Here is a 25,419-nt window from a genome sequence, read left to right on the forward strand (position 1 = left end):
GCAAAACTAAAGAAAGAGAGCTCCAGGGTGGCTCAGTCAGTTACATGTGCCTTTGACATGGGTCATGATCCCGGAGTCTTGGGATCATGTCCCACATCGGGCTCTCTGCTTAGTGGGGAGTCATCGTCTTCCTCTCCCTCTGCCCCTCCCCCCTGCTAGTGCACTCATGCTTTCGCTCTCTCTCTCTCTCTCTCTCTCTGTCTCTCAAATAAATAACATCTTTAAAAAAAGAACTACAGAAAGGAAAAAAAAACTGATCTGCAATTACGGTTGGAGATGTTAATACTCTTCTATAGATTGTCAGAAAAAGAAAAAAATTAGTAAGTATATAAAAGATCTGAAGAGTATTATCAACCAACTGAACTTGATTGACCTTTATAAAACACTACATCCCACAACTGTGGGATGAATTAAAAAACTGAATTTTTTAATTCCACCATAGTTAACATGCAGTGTTTAATATATTAATTTCAGGTGTACAACACAGCGATGCATTAACTCAATACATTCCTCAATGATCATCGTAAGTGTTATCTTAATCCCCTTTACCTATTTCACCTACCCTCCTTCCCACTGTCCCTCTGGGAACCATCAGTTTGTTCTCTATACTTAAGAATCTGTTTCTTGGTTTCTCTCTTTTTTTTCTCTTTGCTTATTTGGTTTCTTAAATTCCATATATGGTTGAAATCCATACGGTACTTGTCTTTCTCTGAGTTATTTCACTTAGCATTATACTCTCCAACTCCATCCATGTTGTTGCAAATGGTACCCACTTCTTTATGGCTGAATAATATTCCATTGCATATACGTACCACATCCTCCCCATCCACTCATCTGTCATTGAACACTTAGGCTGCTTCCATAATTTGGCCATTATAAATAATGCTTCAATGAACATAACAGTGCGTGAAATAGTGTTTTTAAATTTGGGGGGGTAAATGAGCAATAGTGTGATTATTGGGTCAGAGGATAGTTCTATTTTTAACTTTCTGAGGAACTTCCACACTGGTGCAGCCGCAGTGGCTACACCAGTTTGCAATCCCACCGTTAGTGCACAGGGGTTCCTTTTCCTCCACATCCCCTCCAACATTTGTTTTTTTGTTGTTGTTTTTTATTTTAGCCAGTTCAACATGTATGAGGCTCTATCTCACTGTAGTTTTGATTTGCATTTCCCTGATGAAAGAGCAATGTTGAGCATCTTTTCATGTGTCTGTTGGCTATCTGGATGTCTTCCTTGGAGAAATGTTCATGTCGTCTGCCCATTTTTCAATTAGAGTGTTTTTTGGTGTTGAGTTCTATCAGTTCTTCAGGTCTCACATTTTAGGTCCATGACCAATCTTGAGTTTATTTTTGTGCATGGTCAAAGAAAGTGGTCCAGTTTCATTCTTCTACATGTGGCTCTCCCAACACCATTTGTTGAACAGACTTTTTCCCATTGGATATTCATTCCTCCTCTGCTGAAGATTAACTGGCCATATAATTGCGGGTTTATTTCTGGCTTTTCTATTCTGTTCCATTGATCTAAGTGTCTGTTTTTGCCCCAGTACTATACTGTTTTGATTACTACAGTTTAGGTTGTTTTTACATTTTATTTATGTAAGTAATCTCCATACTCTACTGAACTCAGGATCCCAAAATGAAGAGTCTTATGTTCCTGTGACTGAGGCCAGTCAGGTGCCCCAATTACTATAGCTTTGCAGTATAACCGCAAAGTTAGTCCTGAATTGTGATGCTTCCAGCTCTGCTTTTCCCAAGATTGCTTTGGTTATTAGGGTCCTTTGTGGTTCCATACAAATTTTAGGATTATTTGTTCTAGTTCTGTAAAAAATGCTATTGATATTTTGATAGGACTTACATTAAATGTGTGGGTCGCTTTGGGAAGTACAGACATACTAACAATACTTGTTCTTCTAATCCCTGAGCAGGGAATATCTTTCCATTTCTTTGTGTTGTCCTCAATTTCTTTCATTAATGTTTTATAATTTTCAGAGTACAGGTCTTTCACCTCTCTGGATAAGTCTATTCCTAGGTATTTTATTATTTTTGGTGCAATTATAAATGAAATTATTTTCTTAATTTCTATTTTTGCTGCTTCATTATTAGTACATAGAAATGCAACAGATTTCTGAACATGGATTTTGTACCCTGTGAGTTTACAGAGGTCATTTATCAGTTCTAGTAGTTTTTTGAGCACACACATTATTTTAGGGCACATGGAATATTCACCAAAGCCTACTTACTGCTGGGCTATAAAACAAGTCTCAATAAATATCAAAGGACTGAAATCATTTTAAGTATGCTTCTGCAACAAAGGCATTAAAATAGTAATAAGAGGTAGATACCTAGAAAAGTTGAATATATCTATAAAAGCTACTCTCACTTCTAAATAACTCATGGATCAAAGAACAAATTACAAATACAAATTACTGCAAATGATAATGAGAATATAACATGTCTGAATTTGTGGGATGCAGCTAATGTAGTCCTTAGAGGAAAGATAAAGGAGGGGCGTCTGGGTGGCTCAGTCAGTTAAGTGTCCAACTCTTGATTTTGCTCAGGTCATGATCTCTAAGTCAGGCTCTGCACTAGGCATGGAGCCTGCCTGACTCTCTCCTTCCCTCACCCTCTGCACCTTCCCCGCACCCTTGCGTGCGCATGTGGGTGCACACATGCGCTCTCTCTCTCTCTCTCTCTCTTAAAAACATAAAGTGGCTCCTGGGTGGCTCAGTCAGTTAAGTGTCTGCCTTTGACACAGGTTGTGATCTCAGGGGTCTTGGGCTCCCTTCTTGGCAGGGCTGCTTCTTCGTCTCCCACTGCCCCCTCCCCACATCTGTGCACTCTTTTTTTCCTCTCAAATAAATAAATAAAATCTGTAAAAAAAGAAAAAGAAAAAAGAAAAAGAGAGAAGAAAAGAAAAGGTATTAAAAAAACAATGATCTAAGGGGCTCCTGGTCAATTAATTGAGCATCAGCTCTTGGTTTTGGCTCATCTCAGGGATCTAGCCAAGGGAGTCTGCTGGAAGATTCTCTCCTTCTGCCCCTCCCTCCACTCTCAAATATGTAAATCTTTTTTTAAAAAAAAAATCAATGATTTAAGCTTCCACATTAAGCAGCTAGAAAAGAAGGGCAAATTAAATCCAACATTAATGGTAGTAAACAAAAATAAAGACAAAAATCTATGAAACACAAAACAGACAAGTAGTTAGAGAAAATCAACCAAGGCAAAATTGACTCTGGAAATACAAATACTTGTTGAATGCAGGAATTCCATATGTAAGAAGATACTGACTACATAATTAACTTCTATGCATATTTGAAAGTTTTCAAAATTAAAATTTTCAGAAAAAACTGACAACTTATACATGTTGACTCTTATAGCAGCTGATCAGTTATAATAACTCTGTGTATCTTTACATATTTATTAATCTTCTAAAATCCAATATAAATTTTATAACATGCAAAATTAAAAATGATTATTTCAAACATAACACGATACATAAAGGCTGAGTACTCTATGACCTAGAATAAAGATCTAAAGATTCTGACATCAAAGGTTTCCTAAGGAAAGAGGTGGAGTCAAATTATTATCAGCCCTATAGTGCATGAAACCTTCTCCCCAACACACACACAGAATAGACAATCAGCTATTTAAAATCTGATGTAGGCAGAACAATGGTGTCTTCAATGACTTCTCCATCCTATCTATATCCTAGCTTCCAGAATCCATGGCTATATTACTTTCTATGGCAAAGGGGACTGTGATGATGTGATTAAATAAAGGACTGCAGTGGTGAATTATCCTAGTTTATCTAAGTGAACCAAATCCAAACATGTAAGTTTTTAAAAGCATAGAATCTTTCCCAGGGGCACCTGGGTGGTTCTGCTAGTTAAGCACCTGACTCTTGATTTCAGCTCAGGTCACAACGTCAGGGTTGTGAGATCAAGCCCTGTGTTGGGCTCCACATTGGCCATGCAGCCTGCTTCGAATTCTCTTTCTCTCCCTCTGCCGCTCCCCTATCTCTTTCCCTTTCTCTCAAATAAATATTAAATAAATAAGCAAAGAATTTTTCCTGGCCATGGTCATAAAGAGATGTGGCTACAGAGGAAAAAACAGAGAAATTCAATGTTACTGACTTAGATGGTATAGGAAAGGAGCCAAGCAAAGGAATTTATGTGGCCTCTAGGAACTAGATAAAGCTCTTACCACAGCCTCTCCAAAGAAATGCAGTCCTACTAACACCATAATTTTATCTCAGTGAGACCCATGCTAGAGTTCTAACCTTACATCTTATCTCGTGTAAGTCTGTATTGTTTTAGTCACTGTTGGTGGTAATTTTGTTTCAGCCACAAGAGGAGACTAATATAAAATTCTACATATATGAATAGACAGTTAATGTCTACCAGAGATTTAAGGAAATCCCATAATAGGGAAGAAGAGGTCCAGATTAACAAAGTGATAAGTGCAGCTAGGGGGAAAAAATTATGCAGTTATAAAAAAGGATTGAAAACAAAGAAAAACTCTTAAAGATGAAAAATAACAGGAAGACAAGCTCCAAAGGAGGGCTGATTGAAAGCTGAATAAATATCAAGAGAGATATGAGACAATGAAATAGAAGATGGAAAAGAAAATTAGAAGATTGGCTCCAGAGGTTGAATATCTGAATAAGAAAAGAAGCAAAAATGAAAACAAAGAAAAACTAAGGGGAAGAAATCAAATATATCAAGAAAAATTCCTGGAACTATAATGCAGGAGTTTCAAGACGGAAAGAGGCCATCAGATGCATAGGACGTGGCTGAAAAGAGACTCATCCCAAACCAAGACCCAGAATTTCACCACACTGGTGACAGAAAGGACCCAAAAAAAGCTTCAGAGAGAAGAATTGGGTTTCATTCAAAGTATCAGGAATCAAAGCAAGATCAGACATCGCAACAGCATACTAGAAGCCAGAAGACGATGGAACAACATCTTCAAAACGCAGGGAAACAATTTCCAGATTATAATTCCATACCCAGCCAAGCTACACTCAAGTTCAAGGGCCGAAGAAACACATGCAGACACCCAAGGTTTCAAAATTTACCTTTCATGGACACTGTCTCTGGAAACCAATGGAGAATTTCCCCACCAAATTAGGAAGAGGACAACATGACTCTCATGGCACAGGGAATCCAAAACAAAACAGAAAAGGAGAACAAGTCAACAGCTGGACAGTAGATCTAGACCACGGCATTTCAAAAAGTTCTGGTAGTCACTTCTCTCACAAGATGAATGGTTAAAATTACAGGTATCTGTCACCTTCCCAAAGTTTAAAATCTACAAGGTCACTTTTACGAAAGCCACACATTAGTACGCATTTTTTGCTGGCTGACAGAAATCTGAAGAGGATTTTCGCTTTGACAGCAGAAGTAGAAAAGTGAAAAAAGCATTAAGCATTTGTTTTGTAGCAAGCAATGAGGAGGCTGTGCACAACCAAGCGGTGACAGTGGCGCCACTAGGCGCCTTCCCTGGGAACTACACAAGTATCTCAGCATCAGGCTGCCAAAACTGTGTCTGAGCATCTACGCTTTATCAGGATTTATTTTGTGCACTGTTAGTAAGTTGCGTCCGAAGTCATCAGAACAATCTAAGACAGGTTATTTTTGGGGTCTGGGCTCACTAAAAAATATTTCCATATAAATTAATGGTAACTGGCTCTTTGCTTTATGCCATTTCAGCTTCTGTAAGTTTTTATAGGAAAGATGTTCTTGGATGGGGGCGGTACCTAAAATGTCATTAAGAATGTCATGTGTGTGGGATGCCTGGGTGGCTCAGTGGGTTAAGCTGCTGCCTTCAGCTCATGATCTTAGGATCCTGGGATCGAGTCCTGCATCGGGCTCCTTGATCGGCAGGGAACCTGCTTCTCTCTCTGCCTCTGCCTGCCACTCTGCCTGCTTGTGCATTCACTTTCTCTCCGATAAATAAATAAATAAAATCTTTAAAAAAAAAAAAAAAAGAATGTCTTGTGTAAATTGAGAGAGGATTTATGTAGCTGAGTGAGAGTCTGGTTGATAAGTAGTGCTAAATATATAGGAAACTAACTAAAAACAAGAAAGCTGTTATTAATCCTAAAGAAAACAAAAGTTGTATACAAATTGAAAAGAGATCATAGTATACAACAGGGCTTAGATGTCAACAAATTTTGCCTTGTTAAAATATGCAAACACTTAAAATTTATCTAACTAAAATTACAACATATCTCTATAGGAAGCATGGAGGGGTAAGAAGTATACATGTGTGGGTGGCAGAGGGTACGTGTGAGAGGTGAGTGATGTAGCTACAAGCCAAAAAATGCCAAGGGCTGCCTACAGCCACCTGAAGCCAGGAGAGTGGCATGGGCCAGTTCCTCCCTTGGAGCCTCGGGAAGGAACCTACCCCACTGACAACTTGATGGCAGACTGCTGGCCTCTATTTGTTTGTTAACCCACCATCTGTGGTATTTTTTATAGCTGCCCCAGCAATGAATACTTTGTTAACAGCTGCCCCAGCCTGACCAGTCATCACCGTCATCCTGTACCCACCATCTTCCTGCCGCTGAACATGAGGATATTCCCATTTATTTTTTTTTAAGATTTTATGTTTTATTTGAGACAGAGAGAAGAAGAGAACACAAGCAGGGGGAGGGGCAGAGAGAGAGGGAGAAGCAGATTCCCCGCTGAGCAGAGTCTGATGCAGGTCTCTATCCCAGGACCCTGGATCATGACCTGAGCTGAAGGCAGATGCTTAACCGACTGAGCCACCCAGGCAACCCGCTCCCATTTATTTTAAAGAGCGATCCGCTACTAGTCTGACCACACAACATGCAAAAGAGAAAAGAATTACCTGCAATAGCAAGTTTAAAAACTGGAGGACGCTTAACAAAGCAAAAACTGTACTCTATTGCTAAATCGTGCCACTGTTAAGGGTAGGAAAATATCAAAACCAAAGTGAGGCCAAATTTAAGGTGCTAGAATACATGAAAAGATATTTTACTTTCTCCTATAATCTCCTCAGTAAGGTTATTATTTACTTCAGAGTCCCACGTTTCAATGCTTTATCGAAACTATTCCCTTATAATATGCTTTCTAAGGGTTTTATTGAAATTGCCTTTTTGAAACAGTCAGTGAGTGGTGGCTGATTTTATTCGGGCACCAAAAGGAAACAATGTGCTGCAGAATTTATTCCATTCAGCCCTGAAAACCTGAAATGCATCATCAATCACAGACTTATACTCCTTCCTAATGAAAAATAGATGCTTCTTAATATATTTTAGAAACAAGGACTCTGAGCACTCAAATATTGGAAGAAAGAGGCCACCTCAAAGAGTTGAGCAGTCCCTTCACTGGCAGGATTCGAGTGGGATATTAAGAAAGGGTCGTCAGAAGAGGAATCATGTGTTTATCAGAATGTTAGAGTTTTCAAGTTTTAAATCACAAGTCATTAATAGATTGTGAAATAAATATAATGGATTATGACTAGTATATTAAGACTAGTATATCTGTATATATTTGAGTTTAATGAAATGGAATAGAACAGAAAACTGTGGGGTGAAAAGCATGGCTTATATGCAAGAGCCGATTCATGCAACTTTCACTCATATATTTATCTTATATGTCACATATTTGTATATTATATTTATGTATTATACACACAGACACACACACATAGTTACCTGTATACTGGGTTGTGATGCCAACTCTGTTTCTTACTATGGGGCACATTCAAAAAGGTTTGAAAAGGGTACCCTGGACGCCAAACGAGCGGCCAGCCAGATGCATCCTCCAGGCAGAGAGGACCTGGGCCCAGGCCCTGCTTCAGCGGGTGGAGCTTGCTTGAGACCTGGCCACCCAGAGTACTTTCCAGCACAGGGCCAAGCCAATTCTGCGGGAAATCCCACTGTGAGATCACCAGGAAGGAACCCAGAGCACCAGCTCAGTCTGGTTGAAAGCAGAGGGCAGAAGGTACTGTAGGATAAAGGCAGACAGAAAACACCCAACAGAACCAGGCAGTCAATTCAGGAATGGAAAATAATTTTATCACTATCCAGAAAAACCTCTCTCATCCTCCCCAAAGTGATTCTGTTTGGCTTTGAAGCCAACTACATTCAAGAGAGACAATAAAATAATGCTTACGAACAGTGGTCTGTATCAGTAATTTTTTTTTTTCCATTTTTATTTCATGTCCTTGGGACATAATTTCAGAGTACTTCTTAAAAAGCAGTTTGGCAGTAAAGTGGAAAAGTCAGTTTAGTATTTTTGAATCATAAAAACATTTGCAAGATGTACTATCTAATATGTTGCCAGAAAAAAAAATTAATGAATAAACTAAGTTTCAATTATGAGCTAACCTTATAAGCTATCATCAACATGCCATGTGCATTAAACACTCCCAAGTTTCACTCTAGACTTAGGTCATTTTGAAAATAAAAGTTGACCCCACCCCAAAAACCGAATGCAATCTCATCCTCACACCTTTTCTGACCTATGACAGGCTGTGGTAAAAACAAACAAACAAACAAACAAGAGGAAAAAATTCAAACTGGATTCAGTAATATTCAAATCTCTCCTGTGTCAACAAGTTCTCCAAAGAAGGTAAAACAGCAAATTCCATTTGGTTTTTCAAAATTATGGCCAAAAGTTTAGGGCAGGAAGATACTAAAAGTTAATATAAGGTTTTCACAATATCTGTGGATTTATTCTTATCTTCTCCTTTCCCCAGATTTTTTATTCTAAGAGTGAATTTCCTGTACATGAATCACGGAAGGGAACTCAAAATTGCTTACTCTGTTGTTACAAGCCCGAACAGTTACCCATGCTTCCTCAAGAATCTCTTCTCTTTTTCTCACTTTAAAGAATCAGGAGGATTCTCTCAAGTTGATGCCTTCCTCCTGGAGTGCCGCCTGCATAATTTTCCATTTTGGCTTCAGCTTCACAAAGTAACATGAAAACACCCATGTGGCTATACCACCCTGTCAGGCCCTTGCCTTTTCTTTTCACTCTTCTCTTTTTGCTATTCATTTCTTTACTGTGGTAGTCCTACTTTAATTAAATCTGACCTTCTTTGAACTTTCCTTCTACATTTTTCTATCATTCACAGAAGTGATGTATGTTGTATTCGAAAGAATATTTTATACTTGATAAAATCTTTTTTGTGGTGACTTTGTTTTTTAAAGTCACAATACACTTAGGGCAAACAGGAAGCTGCTAAAAATAACGCTGGAGAGTGGTGAACTCAGTATCTCTTCTTGGGTTCATAGGTACTTTGTACCTAGTACATCCAAAACCGAACCCTTCATTAGCATTCCCCAACAGTTCCACGTGTTGCCTTCTCACCAAAAGGTCTCATCCTTTTCTCAGCATCCCATGAAGAAATTCCTTTGTCCTCTTTGTCCTCCAATACAGTTGTCAAGTCTTAGACACATGAATTCTTAGGACTTTCTGGAACCCAGCTCTTCTTTCCACTCTCAGAGCCCTTATTCCGGGCTCTCATCTGTATAAACACAAAAGGCCTAACTGGTCTTTCTCGTTTGACCAATCTACTCTCCCCATGTGGTCAGAGACTCTTCCTAAAACACAAGTCTATCACATGGAGAAAACAGCAGCCATTTTATGTCTCCTGACGAGAAGACAGTCACCGCCCACGCTTTTCAGAGTGATCACAGCAGTTGGCTGCAGGAAGCAGCAAGGGTAGAAGAGCTCCCCCAGCAACCCCCTGAGCACACAGTCAGCAACCTCCACACTGTGGGGAGCTGCGCAGGCCAAAGGTCCCAAGCTCTTCCATAGAAAAATTGTAACAAAAATAGATGGAGGAGAAATAGCATATTAAAAAAAAAAAAAAAAAAAGGTTTAGTTAACCTTTGAAAAAGAGATGCACACCTGAATGAACTATAAAGAAACTCAAGGGCAGAAGGTCTGAGGTCAGGGTAGGCTCTCTGAGGACAGACGGAGCTGGGATTGGGATGGGCGCCCAGGGAGGGGCTTCTCAGGGGGGCAGACAAAGAGCTATTGCTTGGCCTGTGCTGTGGTGACCAGGGAGTTTCCTTTAGTTGCTTTATTAAGCTACACACTTGTTCATATGGCATTCTGTTTCATTTTGCATTGAAAAGATTAGAACACACACACACACACACAGAAATTGGATCATGTCACTGTCCCATTAAAACCCTTCTATGGCCTCACAGTGCTTGTAAGGAAAAGTACAAGCTCCTTCCTTCACACGAGACAAGGTCTTGTGGCACCTGGCTCTCTACTCAAAGCCTCAACAATTACTAGTCTCCTCCCTACATTAAATTTTCAGTTCCTGAAAAGTACTGTGCATTCTTATGTCATGGTCTTTGAACATAAGTTACTGCCATTCAAAAAAATCAAATGCACTCTCTTTCCCCTTCACTTAGCTGATTCCTGTTCATCCTTCAGGCCGCAGTGGGAAAGTCTTCCCCAATGCCTTAATGTTGGGTGAAGTACGCTTCCATCTACCCATTACACACTGTCCTTTCCCAATCACAGCATTTCGTATCTGCTTTCATATTTATTAGTGGATATCTTCTGCCGGTCAACAATAAGGCAAGATGTAGAACTTAACGTATCCCCAATTCCTACCACAATGCCTAGAACAGAATAAGTACAAAATAAACATCAATAAAATGAATATATACATTTATTTATGATAAATGAAAATTACCTTTGTTGGCATCCATTTATAAGAAAACAAAATACGAGCAAAGTAATAAAGATAACAATAACATTACGCTAGATACTCTTTCATTAACTCATTTAATGCTCTAAATACTACGACATCAGTATTACATTTATCACCAATTCATATGTAAGGAAACTGAACCACAGAGAAGCCAACTAACATGCTTCAGGTCACAGACCCATAAATGGGATGAGAACACAGGATCTGCCTCCACAGTCCTTGCTCTAATTCCAATAAGCTATCACCTCCCACTGCCCAACCAACATCACTACCATACATTTCAAAGACTGAAGCAAGTGGTTTTAATGGGAAAAAAACAGAAAAGTGAACAGAATTCTATTGAGGTCACTGACAGGGAATAGCCACAAATATGATATGCATATTAAGATGCTGGATGCCAGGGCACCTGGGTGGCTCAGTGGGCTAAGCCTCTGCTTTCGGCTCAGGTCATGATCTCAGGGTCCTGGGATGAGTCTCAGCGGGGAGCCTGTTTCCCCCTCTCTCTCTGCCTGCCTCTCTGCCTACTTACGATCTTTCTCTCTGTGTCAGATAAATAAATAAAATCTTAAAAAAAAAAAATATGCTGGATGCCAAAATTTGAGGATCTGCACAGGCATTTCAGAGAGCAGGTAATCTGACTCTGCCAGCAGACCACACTGAGATGTCACATCTTGACATACCTCTTACTGGCCTCCAGCCGGGCCAAGGAACAATACCTCTGTGATTACAGGCAGGCCTTCGAAGCAACAGTGAGGCAGACACATACTCATGCCCATGCTGCCCAAGGTACCAAACCTGATGCAAAGTTATAAACAGATCCAGGACTTTAGCTCTGGGTAAGCAAAGACTTTCAATCAAAATGAACTCATGCGTTCACTCATTTATTAGCATCTTTGTGACCATATATGGCTTTCAGGACTCAAAAGTGAAAAATGACGATGGTGCTGCCCTCAAGGAGCTTCTGTGGGGTAGGACCAAGAACTCTGGTACGAGAATTCTAGTACAAACAAGAGAATTCTAGTACAAACAAGAGAATTCTAGAACGAACTAGAATTCTAGTACAGCCAAGACACCCTATAAGAAGTTTGCATGGTTCTCTTGGCATCTCTGAATCACACCGGACAAGGTAAGGGTAGAAGTTAGAGGCCAGGATGTTTCCAGATAAACATTTCTGGGGGCTTCGTCTTGAAGCTATATACTCCTGATTTGAGAACCAAGTAGTAAATAACCTAGTTACTACTATAAACTGACAAGTCACATGAGACATAGTAACTGTGGAAACTGAGAAGGGTAACAGGCTGGAAAAAATCTTAGAGAGGAAGGAAAAGGCAAACTGGATCCTGAAGTCCAAGGAGGGCTAGAGGGAAAGGGACAGACGCAGCTGGGACTCCTACGACAGAAAGCGGACTCTGCGCTGCTGTATTGTAAACTGACTGCCTCGAGACTCGGGGCAGAGTTGAAAATGCCAGCACGTGTGGTCCAAGTGGACCACGGGGGAGATGCACATCAATGTCTGTCAGTGAAAAGCTTAAAACACTGAAATTACAAAATTCTGGGAAAAATAAGACTTAAAAAAAAATCTGTCCGCTTGGGATAGGGACATGTTTTATGATGCTGATGAGAACAGGCTGATCATTTTTTTGACACCTAAAAATACTTTTTCCTGAAGAGCTCGCCCAAAGTCAGCAATGACACCAACAAGAGCAAGATGCATGGGCAGAGTGGCAAGGAACGAGAAAAATGGCCTGAGGTCAACAGTGTAGCAGCAACAATGCAGAAGCCACAGAACAGGTGAAAGCGGATGACACTGAACTTCCGTGAGGAACAGATACGGCCGGGAGGCCCAAGTAAGTACAATAATAAATACACAGCAAGATACCTACCGCAGGTAACTCTGAGCCTTTGTGATGACAAGAGGGACACAGGGCTTTGAAATTCATCTGTCTACACAGTTGGTTGGTATCAACAAAGCAAGATGGATACATCGGATAGAAGAAAGACTGTCACTTTACCAAAAGACAGGGAAGAAGTTCACCATCCTCTCTCTCCCTATTCTCCCCCGCATCTGGGCATCGCTGTGCAACCAGTTAACCCAAGACGAAAACCAAGTGCCATTTTTTTAAAACGGCCCTTTCCTTTCCTTTTTAAATTTTAGTGTGTCTCAGAGTCACATGGGGGGACTTGTTAAAAAGGACAGGTTACTCAGCCCACTCCAAAAGAAGGAGATTCACTGAGTCTGTGTAGGGCCCAGGAATCTGCCTTTTTAGGATTGTATGTTATCTCACATCGGTCAGAATGGCTAGTAACAAAGAGACAAGAAATAGTAAGTGTTGGGGCTCCTGGGTGGCTCAGTGGGTTAAGCCTCTGCCTTCGGCTCAGATCATGATCTCAGGGTCCTGGGATTGAGCCCCGCATCGGGCTCTCTGCTCAGAGGGGAGCCTGCTTCCCTCTCCCCCACGCCTGCCTCTCTGCCTACTCGTGATCCCTCTCTCTGTCAAATAAATAAATAAAATCTTAAAAAAAAAAAGATATATGTACCCCGTGTTTATTTTATAATTATTTGCAATAGCCAAGACCTGGAAATAAGCAAGTGTCCACGGAGAGATGAATGTATAAATGTGGTATATATATGTGTGGAATATTACTCAACCATCAAAAAGAATGGAATCTTGCCATTCTTGACAACACAGATGGACTTAGAGGGTATTATGCTAAGTGAAATAAGTCAGACAGAAAAAGACAAGTACCATATGATTTCACTTATATGTGCAACCTAAGGAAAACGAACACAAATGAGCATGTACACACCAAAAAAAAAAAAAAACCAACCAGAAATAGACTCCTAAATACAGAGAACTGTAAGTGCCAGAGCTGGGGGATGGAGGAATGGACAAAATAGATGAAGGGGATTAAGAGGTATAAACTAGAAGTAAAAAAAATAAGTCAAAGGGATGGAAAATATAGCACAGGGAATAGAGTCAATAATATTGTAATAACATTGTATGGTGACAGATGGTGACTACACTCATCACAGTGAGCATTTATTAACTGATATACTTGTTCAATCACTATGTCATACACCTGAAACTATTACTGTATGTCAACTATACTTCGATTAAAGAAAAAGCCCTAATTCACTGGTAACCACATTTGTTATAAATGAATTGGACTTATAGGATGATTTTTGCAGATATGAAATAAAGACAATTTTTTAAATTTTTTTAAAGATTTTTATTTATTTGACAGTGATCACAAGAAGGCAGAAAGGCAGGCAGAGAGAGAAGAAGGGAAGCAGGCTCCCTGCTAAGCAGAGAGCCTGATGCAGGGCTCGATCCCAAGACCCTGAGATCATGATCCAAGCCAAAAGCAGAGGCTCTAACCTACTGAGCCACCCAGGCGCCCCAATTTTTAAAATTTTTATTACTTATTTTAGTAGGCTTCATGCCCAACCTGGTGCCTAAACTCAAGATTAAGAGGAAAAGAGGTAATTTTTAACTCCCCCTGCCCGAAAAAAAGGATATTTATAGAATTCTAACAAAAGCAGCACACTGGGGCTCCTGGGTGGCTCAGTGGGTTAAGCCTCTGCCTTCAGCTCAGGTCATGATCTCCGGGTCCTGGGCTCAAGCCCCGCATTGGGTTCCCTGCTCAGCAAAGAGCCTGCTTCCCCCTCCCTCTTTGCCTGCCTCTCTGCCTACTTGTGATCTCTAGAATCTCTCTCTCTCTCTCTCTCTGTCAAATAAATAAATAAATAAATCTTTAAAAAAAAAAAAAAAAAAAGGGCAGCACACTGTGACACTGTGAGACAAAGTGTCTCAAATGCCATCAATCTCCGTGCAGATTCTCTGTCCTAAGTCACTCCTTTGTCTTTCCATCATCACTGTCTTAATTATGGTCTTCACTTCCTCCCCGGACTGATATTAAGAGCTTCTACCTAGTTCCCCCTCCTCCTGATTCCTCCCCTTCCAAGCCGTCCCACACACAAAGCTTCCAAACCACCAGCTTATGTAGGATAAGCAATGATCTGGCAGCCCCTAACAATGTCTCCTCCTGCTGTCCTAAGGCTGCGGACACCGGAAAGGAAAAGGGCAGAGGGATGAGAGGCTGTTGAGCATGGCTGAAACAAGTCCCCTTAGTGGATACGGCAGCAGAAGGTGAGGAAATAAAAAAGCCATTCTGAAGATAACTAATGTAAAATGAACTACTGGCTTATAAGAGACCCCATGGTACTCATGGCCTTATTACACTCTAGGAGTTATAAATATCTGCACAGCATTAGGAAGAACCTAATGTTAGCAAGGCTCTACATCTTTAGTCATTAGAACTAAAGTCATCATTAGAACTAAATACTTATTGGGCCCCTGGGTGGCTCAGTTGGTTAAGCATCTGCCTTCAGCTCAGGTCATGATCTCAGGGTCCTGGGGTCAAGCCCCACATGGGCGCTCTGCTCAGCAGGGAGTCTGCTTCTCCCTCTCCCCTTCCTCCTAGCTTGTGCTTGTTCTCTCTTCTCTCAAATGAACAAATAAAGTCTTGAAAAAAAAAAAAGAAATGAACAGTTATTTTACCTAACAGATAAAGCCAACTTAACAAAAAAATGACTATGAAGCATCATTGGAATAGAATACAGATACACAGGCAGCACTTGCCAATTAATATCTTCTCTCAAGATAAGGGGCAAGAAATGCACAAAATTCAAACCTCATGCTTTTAAGTTTTTTTTTTTTTTAAAGATTTTATTTATTTACTTGAGAGAGAGACAGTGAGAGAGAGCATGAACGAGGACAAGGTCAGAGAGAGAAGCAGACTCCCCATGGAGCTGGGAGTCCGATGTGGGACTCGATCCCGGGACTCCAGGATCATGACCTGAGCCGAAGGCAGTCGTCCAACCAACTGAGCCACCCAGGCGTCCCTGTAAGTTTTTCATATTAGAAACATTTAAAAATGCCAGATCGTCAAGACTATGTGGAACATTGGTGCTGCCCTTTTTGTATATATGGGGCGATGGACTCTGACTTAGAACCCTATCAAAAAAGGGACAAGGATTCCCCCGGCCCTAAGCACAGCTCTCTCTGGCTGCTCTGAAAGCCCCTGTTACACTTAAAAAGGAAAATGACACTAAAAGGTCAGGAGGTGGGAGAGAGAGGGTCACTCATCACCAATACTGACTCTCAGAGTCAAACAACAAACCGATCTCCCAAAGAAAATTAACTTTGGATTTCTGTTCACTTGTGTATGATTATAGCTGCTATAAAATATCTTAAATTTGTTATTAGAAAGAAGCACTGTTAAAACTACTTTATCCTCACGTGCATTTGAAATAGATGGAGAGCACTTTGTCTGCCATGTATTGAACTACCATACTCTAAAGGAGATGCTCATCTAATCTGCACACCCCATGCTGCCTCTCGATTAGCAACTTTTCACAAGCTTCCTCCTGCTCTGGGTCTCGTGACCTCAATTCTTGCCCAGGAGCTTTCGTTTCTTATTCTGCGGCAATAACCTGCCTATTAAATAGCCTTCAAGAAGAGAATTCTCTTCAAGAAGAGATTCCTAATATGTGTTTCCATAACGTTCATCAGGGGTGCCTGGCTAGCTCGGTTGGGTAGAGCATGAGACTCTCAGTCTTGGGGCTCTAAGTTCAAGCCCTACGTTAGGGTAGAGGTTACTTAAAAAAATAAATAAAATAAATGTAGGATCTCTTAAAAAGAAAAAAAAAAAAACCTAACCATCCTAAAAAGCCTCATAGTCCTCAGTTTGAGTCTTCTATTTCCAAGGATCTGAAGTCGGGTAAAAGGGAATGACTTCTTTCAGATTACAGAATGAAAAGGAGAGGAAAAAGAGAAGCAAAAAGAAGAGGTGGGGGAAGGGTAAAAGGAAGGTAAAGAGGAATGAGAAAAAGCTGGGGGACTTGGGGGCTGGGTATTCTGAGCACCCAGCATTTGCTTCCCCAGGTCCCCTGGATGTGTTTCCTGGAACCCAATGGTTTCCAGGTGCATTCTGGGCTAAGCCTCCCAGTCTTCGCCGCTGTAAGGTCATGAGAGGAAAACCTGATCTTTTCACTCACGGCGCTGGGGCTCCACATGTTGGAACCCAGCTACACCCTCCCCCTTCCTTGGATTCCCAGCCTTAAGGAACAATTCAGAAACGTCAAAAGTCTGTGAAACAACTGTAGGGAACTGTACTTGGAGCCCAGCAGGGCTCTGCAGAGAAAGACCGGCACACACTTCATTCTGGAATGTCCAGGAATGAAACAGATTGGTTCATTTCCACATGCCAGAGGCTTTTCTTTTTCTCTCTCCTTCGTTTTACCTTATTAGTTTATTTTACTTTATTTTGCAAATGCACTCTCAGATGTCACTTTCCAGAAGTCTGCAATCGGCCGGTTAGGATTCAGTACTCAGTCAGCTGCAAGCGAAAGTACAATTACTTCTCTGTCCAAAAGTTCAACTTTCTTTGTTTCCCTCACCAGCGCTGACTTCCTGTAGCTGACTGGCTCCAATGCGAGGGTGAAGTAATTTCTTTCCTCTGTGATTTATTTGCCAACCATCAGTAAGCAAAACTACCATGAAGAAAGGAGCAAAGTGCGATTCACAGTGAATCCTTCTCAAGAACAGGACTCCAGAGTGACAGAGCAGGTAAAACGGGGTCCTGTGTACCAAGAAGCTTGAGAATCAAGCTCCACGTTCATACCTATTTCCGTGTAATAACAACAGAGTTTTTAGTAAAACTCTGTGCCAGGTACATAGTGTGAAGAGCTTTACATGCATTATCTCACTGCACCAAAAGGATCATCCACATTTTACAGATGAAGACACTGGGGTTTACGGAGGTTAAAAAACCTGCATACAAGGCTAATAAAACTTGACTCAAGGCACGGGCACTGCTTGGCCTCCAAAGACCACTCCACGACGCCCATTCTCCAGGGCTCACAATGCTTGCACAAAAGCCTGCTGCCTGGAAATGCACACAGGATAACGAGGCACTATCAACGAGAGCTGAACATGGCCTTTTTGTTACAATCCTATCTTAAATTTCTTTTAAATGCATTCATCTCTTCATATTAGTATGTGAAATAGCCCCAACTGAGCCCCCCCCCACCTTTTTTAAAGATTTTATTTATTTATTTGACAGAGAGAGACAGAGCACAAGTAGGCAGAGAGGCAGGCAGAGAGAGAGGGAAGCAGACTCCCTGTCAAGCAGAGAGACGTATGCGGGGCTCGATCCCAGGACGGAGATCACGACCTGAGCTGAAGGCTGAGGCTTAACCCACTGAGCCACCCAGGCGCCCCCAACTGAGCCTTTCTTAAGCGATTCAGGATCTGTACTGTTTTCCAATAATCATTTGTGTGAGTTTTTTGCTGCTTTGGCTCGTTTTTAGTCCCAGATCACGGCAAGAACTTCCTAAGGACTGTAATGGCATCTATCACGAGCTTGAGTGAGATGCACGATGTACAGGGAGGCTGCCTGATACGTACGCAAGATTCTCCTGGAAGATTAATAAGCTAGACGAGGGGACAAAGTGGCCTGAGGCTAAACCACAGATCCATCCCATCCACCCCTGCACCTGGATTTTCAATGAACTTCATTTTGGAGATGCTTCATCCAGGGATGCTATAGTATTCATTGATTCATTCATTCACTGGTCAGAAATCTATGTAATACCATGCTAAGAGGAAGAGGGTACATGTGCAAGCTAAAGCCACAACCCTGCCTTGAGTCTGATCTGGCATAAAAAAGCCTCACTGGGCGCCTGGGGGGCTCAGTTAAGCATCTGCCTTCCGCTCAGGTCATGATTCCAGGGTCCTCGGACAGAGCTCCACATCAGGCTCCTTACTCAGCCGGGAATCTGCTTCTCACTCTGCCTCTGCCCACTATCCCCTGCCCCTGGTTGTGTGCATGCATGCTCTCTCAAATAAATAAAATCTTAATTAAAAAAAAAAAAAAGTCTCATGCAACCCACCACATATGCATTGTAGAGATGTTCATGAGATCATTGTGAAGGTTCTTCACAAAAAACCCAGGAGATAATTCTGTCTGATACTGAGTAGTAGTTCTAGAGAGTAACTGATCTGTTTTTGATCCATGGACACTCTACACTTCAAAACTTCCTGAGCCTACTCTTTAACTTTGTACAGCTAAAAAACCCAGAGCCCACTTTGGACCACTCATGGTCTGTGAGATGCAACATTTTAGCAACTGTCTCATTCCTAATTCAGCTGATGTCTCTAACATTTTTCTTCCCTTTTCTTTGTCAGCTCCTTTTAATTTGAATCTTGTATTTTGTTTCCTTCATCTTCTGGGGGAAATCTATAGTAGAAATAAGTAAATAAAATATATATATATAATTTCTAAGAAAGTAGAGTAATATGTGCTGACTCCCAAAACTCCAATTGAACTTTTTAGATATCTCTTTTAAATCTGTACTAAGAACTGCTTTTATTATTTTTCTACCTTAAGGCTTAAGCTTGGGGGGGGGGGGCTAATGGAGAATATTTATTTGTGTTCTTTTTTAACTAATGTAAGGTTTGAAGGCAGAAATCAACCATTTACACGTGAGAATATCCCCATATGCCAACTGACATATGCAGACCTTGCTCTAATGACTAGGCAACAGAATATGAAAAGTGAATTCACTTGAAGTGAATTAAAATGCATTTTCTATTGTTACCAGCTCTAGACTTAGGGGCTCAGCTCATAAGTTTTCTTCAAGTGGCTGCATATGTAGGTCTCATCAAGCCTTTATATAAAATACAGAGCCAGTATAATAAAATACTCAGTTATATAAAATACAACCCTTTATATAAAATACAAATCCTAGCTCTCCTTTGGAAGACGAGATCTATAGAAGACCAAAAAAAGGCTATTCATTCAAAGGTTAGAGACATTTTTGGTGGTGCTATTCATTCAAAGGTTAGAGACATTTTTGGTGGTGCTGAAAATGATTTGCCACTTTATATCTAAGTTAAAATGACATCTTTTTAAATCTGATTTTTAGATGTAGGCTAAGAACAGGCTTAAATTACTGTTAATTTTCCTGTTACGAAGAACATATGAGCCTTAGCAGAAGTCAGAAGAACAACAGAGTGTGTGAGCAAGGTCGGGGCATCTCTGCAAAGGCAGACCCAGCACACAGACAGGACGCGTCTTTCCGTGGTGCCCGATTATGGGGGGGGGGGGGTGGACAGGGAGATACATGCGAGTGTAACTCCAAGAGAAGAAAGAAGTTTCACATGCTGCTGTTTTCAATCACTACCATCCTCACGACCACTCTTCCAGATTCCCCTTTCTACTTTGTGGTACGTGTCACATAAAATGGACATAAAAAGCAGAATCAGTGGATCAGACAACATTTTTCTTTAACCTTTCTTTCACAATGACCCAAGAGCCTTAAATAAGTCAATATATAGATGTTACCTTTTAGCTCTTCACTTACAAAATACTCAAATGAAATGAACCATATTAACAAATTCGTATGCACGCGTATCTCAGATGTACTTCTTTTTAATACCAGACAAAAGACATATCACTGGTACATTCCACTAAGGCTTACTCACTGGCCTTCCCATCAGATTCTTATATGCATTAAAAAAGGGCCCTCGGGAGCATCTCTGAGCATTTTCATGGAACAAAGCCAAAAGGGAAATTTTGTGAGTTAAACAGATGTTCTAGTTTAGAGAGACATTGGAACAAAGATGAATATAATCTCCAAATAAATCCCCAATACTATTTCCTTTGAGCCCACATATACTAAATGATAAGCCAAACGGGGTCTAAGTACTGAGTAAATAACAGCAATACTACTTATCATTAATGTCATTATTCTCATTTACCGAAGGCTTTCTGGGTGACGGGGACCGCACCAAGTCCTTTCCGTTACCTTGTTTAATCCTCCTAACAAGGCTGTGAGGGAGATACTGCTGCGGTGGCCACTTTACGGATCAGGATGCTAAAGGCACAGCCCAATGAAGAACACTTGTCTGAAGTACCACAGCTGAGGAGTGGGGACCTGGGAGTCCAATCCAGGCCGTAGTAAGACTCTGGAGTTAGGGCGCCTGGGTGGCTCAGTGGGTTAAGCCTCTGCCTTTAGCTTAGGTCATGATCTCAGGGTCCTGGGATGAGCCCCAAATCGGGCTCTCTGCTCAGCAGGGAGCCTGCTTCCCCCTCTCTCTGCCTGCTGCTCTGCCTACTTGTGATCTCTCCCCCTCTGTCAAATAAGTAAAAAAAAAAAAAAAAAAAAAAAGACTCTGGAGTTAGCACTTCTCTACTGCACCAGAGTGCGCACAATACAGACCTTCGCTTATTGTCATGAATGAAACCGATAACACCGCTCATTAAGTGAATCTCACAACTCATTTCTGAGAAGAGTGCACAGCCCTGGCTTAGATTTCAAATACCCAAGGCTTGCACGCCTCACTCTAGGGGTGACGTATCCAATTTCTTGGCCATTACTGCATCTGTGAATCCCTGGTACCCAGCCTAGTTCATGACACACAGTAGATGCTCAATAAAAGTTAGCTGATTGACTAAGTGAGTGAACACAATTTAGCCATTGGTTTTAAAAAGGGTAGAAATGCCCTTCAAGGAAAATGGCAAATGTATTCAGTTTGATAAAGCCATTGCAGGAAGCTTTCTAAAAAACAAATGTATGATATTAATTATTGATCTCTTTGGTAAATAAGGGCTAGTTCTTTTTTTTTCCCCACTGAAACCAGTATAGGTGAACTATATCCTAAGACAGTGACAACATCCACAATATACTTCTCTGTGCATTGTGGAAACATATGAGTTAGTTGATTTAAACACAAAGCTGAATTAGAAAAAACATTTAAGTTGACAAAAAGTAATTACTTCAACTATAAATCTAAATGAAAATATAAGAATCTAGGGGCTGGGTGTGGTAGCTTCTAAGAAGTTAAAATTTCCAGGGCACCTGGGTGGCTCAGTGGTTAAGCATCTGCCTTTGGCTCCAGTTATGATCCCAGGGTCCTGGAATCAAGTCCCGTGTCAGGCTCCCTGCTCAGTGGGAACCTGCTTCTCCTTCTCCGTCTGCCCCTCCCCACCACTCATGCTCTCTCAAATAAATAAAATCTTAAAAAAAAAAAAAAACCCAGAGTTAAAATTTCCATAAAATCATCTAGAAGTAGAACCTAGTAACAGTACTTGCCAAGACAAAATGTTCCAGTAGCTCCACTTTTTCTGCTAAGATCACTTCTGGCACTAGAAATCAGATGTAAAGGTAAATTTTCCATTTCTGACATTCAGCTTCAAGAGAAAGAAGTCCGCTGTTCAGCTCTATTAAATCACAGACTGGCTTTTTAGTGACCAGATAAGATAGAGTTATACCTATTTTTATCAATACTGTCATGAATAAAGTACTAGTCTTCTGGCAAATTTATATAGACCTCCAATAACTGATAAATCTCAACTTGTAGAAACAATTTGGAAATGACCAGTCTTGTTTGAAGTTATTTAATTTTCCCTTTTTTTATCCTAGAAGTCTAATCCTCCCTAATGATAGCACTCATCCAAGGTGGTATTTATACTCCTGAATGCTTTAGATTATAACATTTGCACTGGTTTTGTATAATTCTCTTAATGTTACTGTATTTGTGTTTTAAAAAAATCTCCATGAAACAATGGTACTTCCCAGTTATCTACTCTGTTATGAAGTGAAATTGATGGCTTTTTACTGTAACTCTTCTCTGGAACATTTTTATCAGTATCTTATTTAACTTGTCTATCTAAAAATGGACTTAAAAAAAAAAAGTAGCTCTACAGGCAATGGAGGTCTTTTCCCTAAAGTATGTTATGGTTGCCATTTTTAACCAATTAGAACCAATGTCAAGTAATTATAACATTTGATAATATAATCTTATAATTCAAATATCAAATAAATTCTCATACATCTTTTATTTTCTTTCTTGATGTCAAGAATAGAGTAAAATCAATTAATTAGAATCAAAATCAGAAACTATTGCATACATGGCTCTGTTTTGAAACAAATCAAATAAAAATGTTCTTTTCAACTTAAAATATTATGAACTTCAAAATGTTTATACATATCTACAGAAAATTTTTTTTAAGATTTTATTTATTCATTTGAGAGAGGGAGAGAGAGAGCACAAGTAAGGGGAGAGGCAGAGGTAGCGGGAGAAGCAGGCTCCCGCTGAGCTGGGATTCCCAGGACCTGGAAATCATGACCTGAGCCCAAGCAGATGCTTAACCATCTGAGCCACCCAGGCACCCCACAGTAAGTCAGTCTTAAAAATTCAGCTCTGCAGGGGCACCTGGGTGGCTCAGTCTTTAAGCATCTTCCTTCAGCTCAGGTCATGATCCCAGAGTCCTGGGATCAAGCCCCACATCAGGCTCCCATCTCAGCGGGAAGCCTGCTTCCCCCTCTCCCCCCTCCCCCTCCTTGTGTTCCCTTTCTCACTGTGTCTCTGTCAAATAAATAAATAAAATCTTAAAAAAAAAATTCAGCTCTGCTATGGATTTAATGGCAACTCTTCCATAATCTTCTTCACTAAGAAATTTCAGAAAATCCTTCAAACTCTATAAGCAAATAGCATTTTTATCATTTGGGCAGAAATTTAGGAAAGATTAAATTTTGTTATCACGTTGACAGAATTCAGAAAGGTTGCAAAAGACCATTCTTCACTCCTATGATATGTGTGATGTCACACATCACAGCATTAAATGCATTCACTGATTTTTCTAAACATTTAAAATTGAGCTCCCAGGGCACCTGGGTGGCTCAGTGGGTAAAGCCGCTGCCTTCGGCTCAGGTCATGATCTCAGGGTCCTGGGATCGAGTCCCGCATCGGGCTCTCTGCTCAGCAGGGAGCCTGCTTCCTCCTCTCTCTCTCTCTGCCTGCCTCTCTGCCTACTTGTGATCTCTCTCTGTCAAATAAATAAATAAATAAATAAATAAATAAATAAATAAATAAAAATAAAAAAAAAATAAAATTGAGCTCCCTATAGCCCTATAAAGAAGAAGCTTCTGTAATTGTAAAACGGTGTTTCATAGAGTTTGTAATTCTTTGGTGCAATTGTACCATAAATATGTATTAAAACACAATTTGGTTAAGAATACCCACAGAATCCCTAATCAACCCACCACCCCATATTTTTCTGGAAGTAGGCAGACATATCCATTATGAACAAATAAAATAAATTTAAGCTAATCAAAAAGGGGCAGCAAGTTTGTTTCCAGATCTTAGAACATCTGAAGATAAATTACTATGTAGTTAGAATCCCTCACATAATTATAACAACAGGTTTTCCTACAGGTTTGGGCAATTTGGTAGTTACTGGATAAGATCTTGTTTATAAATCGCCAATTAATCCTATCACAATTCCTTTTAGCTCCTAATTGTCATAAAATTTAAATAAATCTTAATTAGCTAAAAATCTCTTGCTGGCAGAGGGTTTTAACCACTTGGGGGGCAATAACAGCCTAACGCCAGAGGACTGTAACACATGCTTGTTAAACATGGAGGAAAGAATTCTCAACCATCGAGATAATAGTATTTACTCAACACAGCAAATTATGTTTTCTTTGGCTGGGTTGTATCTAAATATTTTCCTGCGAACCTTAAACAAGGACATGACTGGGTCTTTTGAAACTATGGGCATTCATAGGCCACTAAAACCACAAATAACAAGGAACCCCACCCATTCGCTCACACATGTATGGGAAAATCTGGCCTCTAAGGTTTCATTGTGTATAGATTCCTTCTTTAAATTGCAGAGTTAATACAGTAAGAAGAAAAAGACAAAAATCTACCAACTAGGCTGAGCTGCCATCCTCTCCATGTAGTCTTTGGCCATGTCTCGGGCTTCGATGTTCTCAGGATACAGCACGCAAAACATTGCCAAGGCGCCCAGGTTGTTGCCATAAATTTCATTCCAGCGAGCGCTATAGTCCTTGGGGTCCCAGGGAGGAAGATATTCCAAGGGGCTGGACAGCATGGTGTGCACAGCCTCAGTGAGCCGGGCAGCGATGTGTTCATGGGAGCTGGCTGCCCGAAGCTGGAGCTCTGCCACCTCCGCCCTGGAGAAGTACAGCATGGGGTGGCTGTCGTAGTTGGCATTGGTGAAGGGAATCATGACTTCTGGGTTCTCGTCGGTGATGTAAGCCGACACAAAGCAAAACAAATATATGAAAAACACACTGGGAGCCCCCCGTGTGTGAGTCCTCATCGTGGCATCAGATCTCCAAATCTCCCAGGCAGCCAAACCATCTTCGAAAGATCCTACAGGAGGAAAAAGAAAAGGGGAAGTCAACAGGGGAACAGGACAAAGTAGGAAAGACAACCTTGCTTACTGGGAGAAGGTCTAAATATTAAAAACTAAAGCTTATCAACTTAGATTTTTTTTAAAAAAACAACAAAAATTTGAACTAGGAAGAGACTTCCTAAAACCTAATAATTTAGTCACAGGAATAAAAGATACACCATAAGGAATACAGTCAATGATATTATAATAGCATTGTCTAGTGACAGACAGTAGCTATACTTAGGGTGAACATAGCATAATGTACAAACTTGCCAAATGTCTTAAGTTGTGCACCTGAAACTAATATAACATTGTGTGTCACCTATACTCAAACAGAGGTGCCTGGGGAGCTCAGTCAGTTAAGTGTTTGCCTTCAGCTCAGGTCATGGTCCCAGGGTCCTGGGATTGAGCCGCACATGGGGTTCCCCGCTCAGT

The 25,419-nt window shown here is 40.6% G+C and overlaps 1 protein-coding gene and 1 long non-coding RNA gene across 4 annotated transcripts in view; one reads left to right on the forward strand and one right to left on the reverse strand.

The window, feature by feature from the left end:
* Positions 1–25,419, reverse strand: part of DSE (dermatan sulfate epimerase) — an 85,773-nt gene that overhangs the window by 32,962 nt on the left and 27,392 nt on the right. For 2 of the 3 annotated variants that reach the window (XM_032338765.1, XM_032338767.1), the window contains 2 exons: positions 24,498–24,962; positions 5,078–5,165 (listed from right to left, as the gene is read on the reverse strand). In XM_032338765.1, the coding sequence (XP_032194656.1) occupies positions 5,078–5,165; positions 24,498–24,909 (500 nt within the window). In that variant the 5' untranslated portion in view covers positions 24,910–24,962. Of the gene's footprint in view, positions 1–5,077; positions 5,166–24,493; positions 24,963–25,419 lie in introns of all 3 variants that reach the window. The other variant, XM_032338766.1, reaches the window with a different exon arrangement.
* Positions 11,791–17,611, forward strand: LOC116588081. The gene is made up of 3 exons (XR_004284773.1): positions 11,791–11,836; positions 12,380–12,557; positions 17,177–17,611. It is a non-coding gene; the product is annotated as an uncharacterized LOC116588081 (long non-coding RNA).

Source organism: Mustela erminea, chromosome 4 (genome assembly GCF_009829155.1).
Source record: "Mustela erminea isolate mMusErm1 chromosome 4, mMusErm1.Pri, whole genome shotgun sequence".
NCBI classification, from domain to species: Eukaryota; Metazoa; Chordata; class Mammalia; order Carnivora; family Mustelidae; genus Mustela; species Mustela erminea.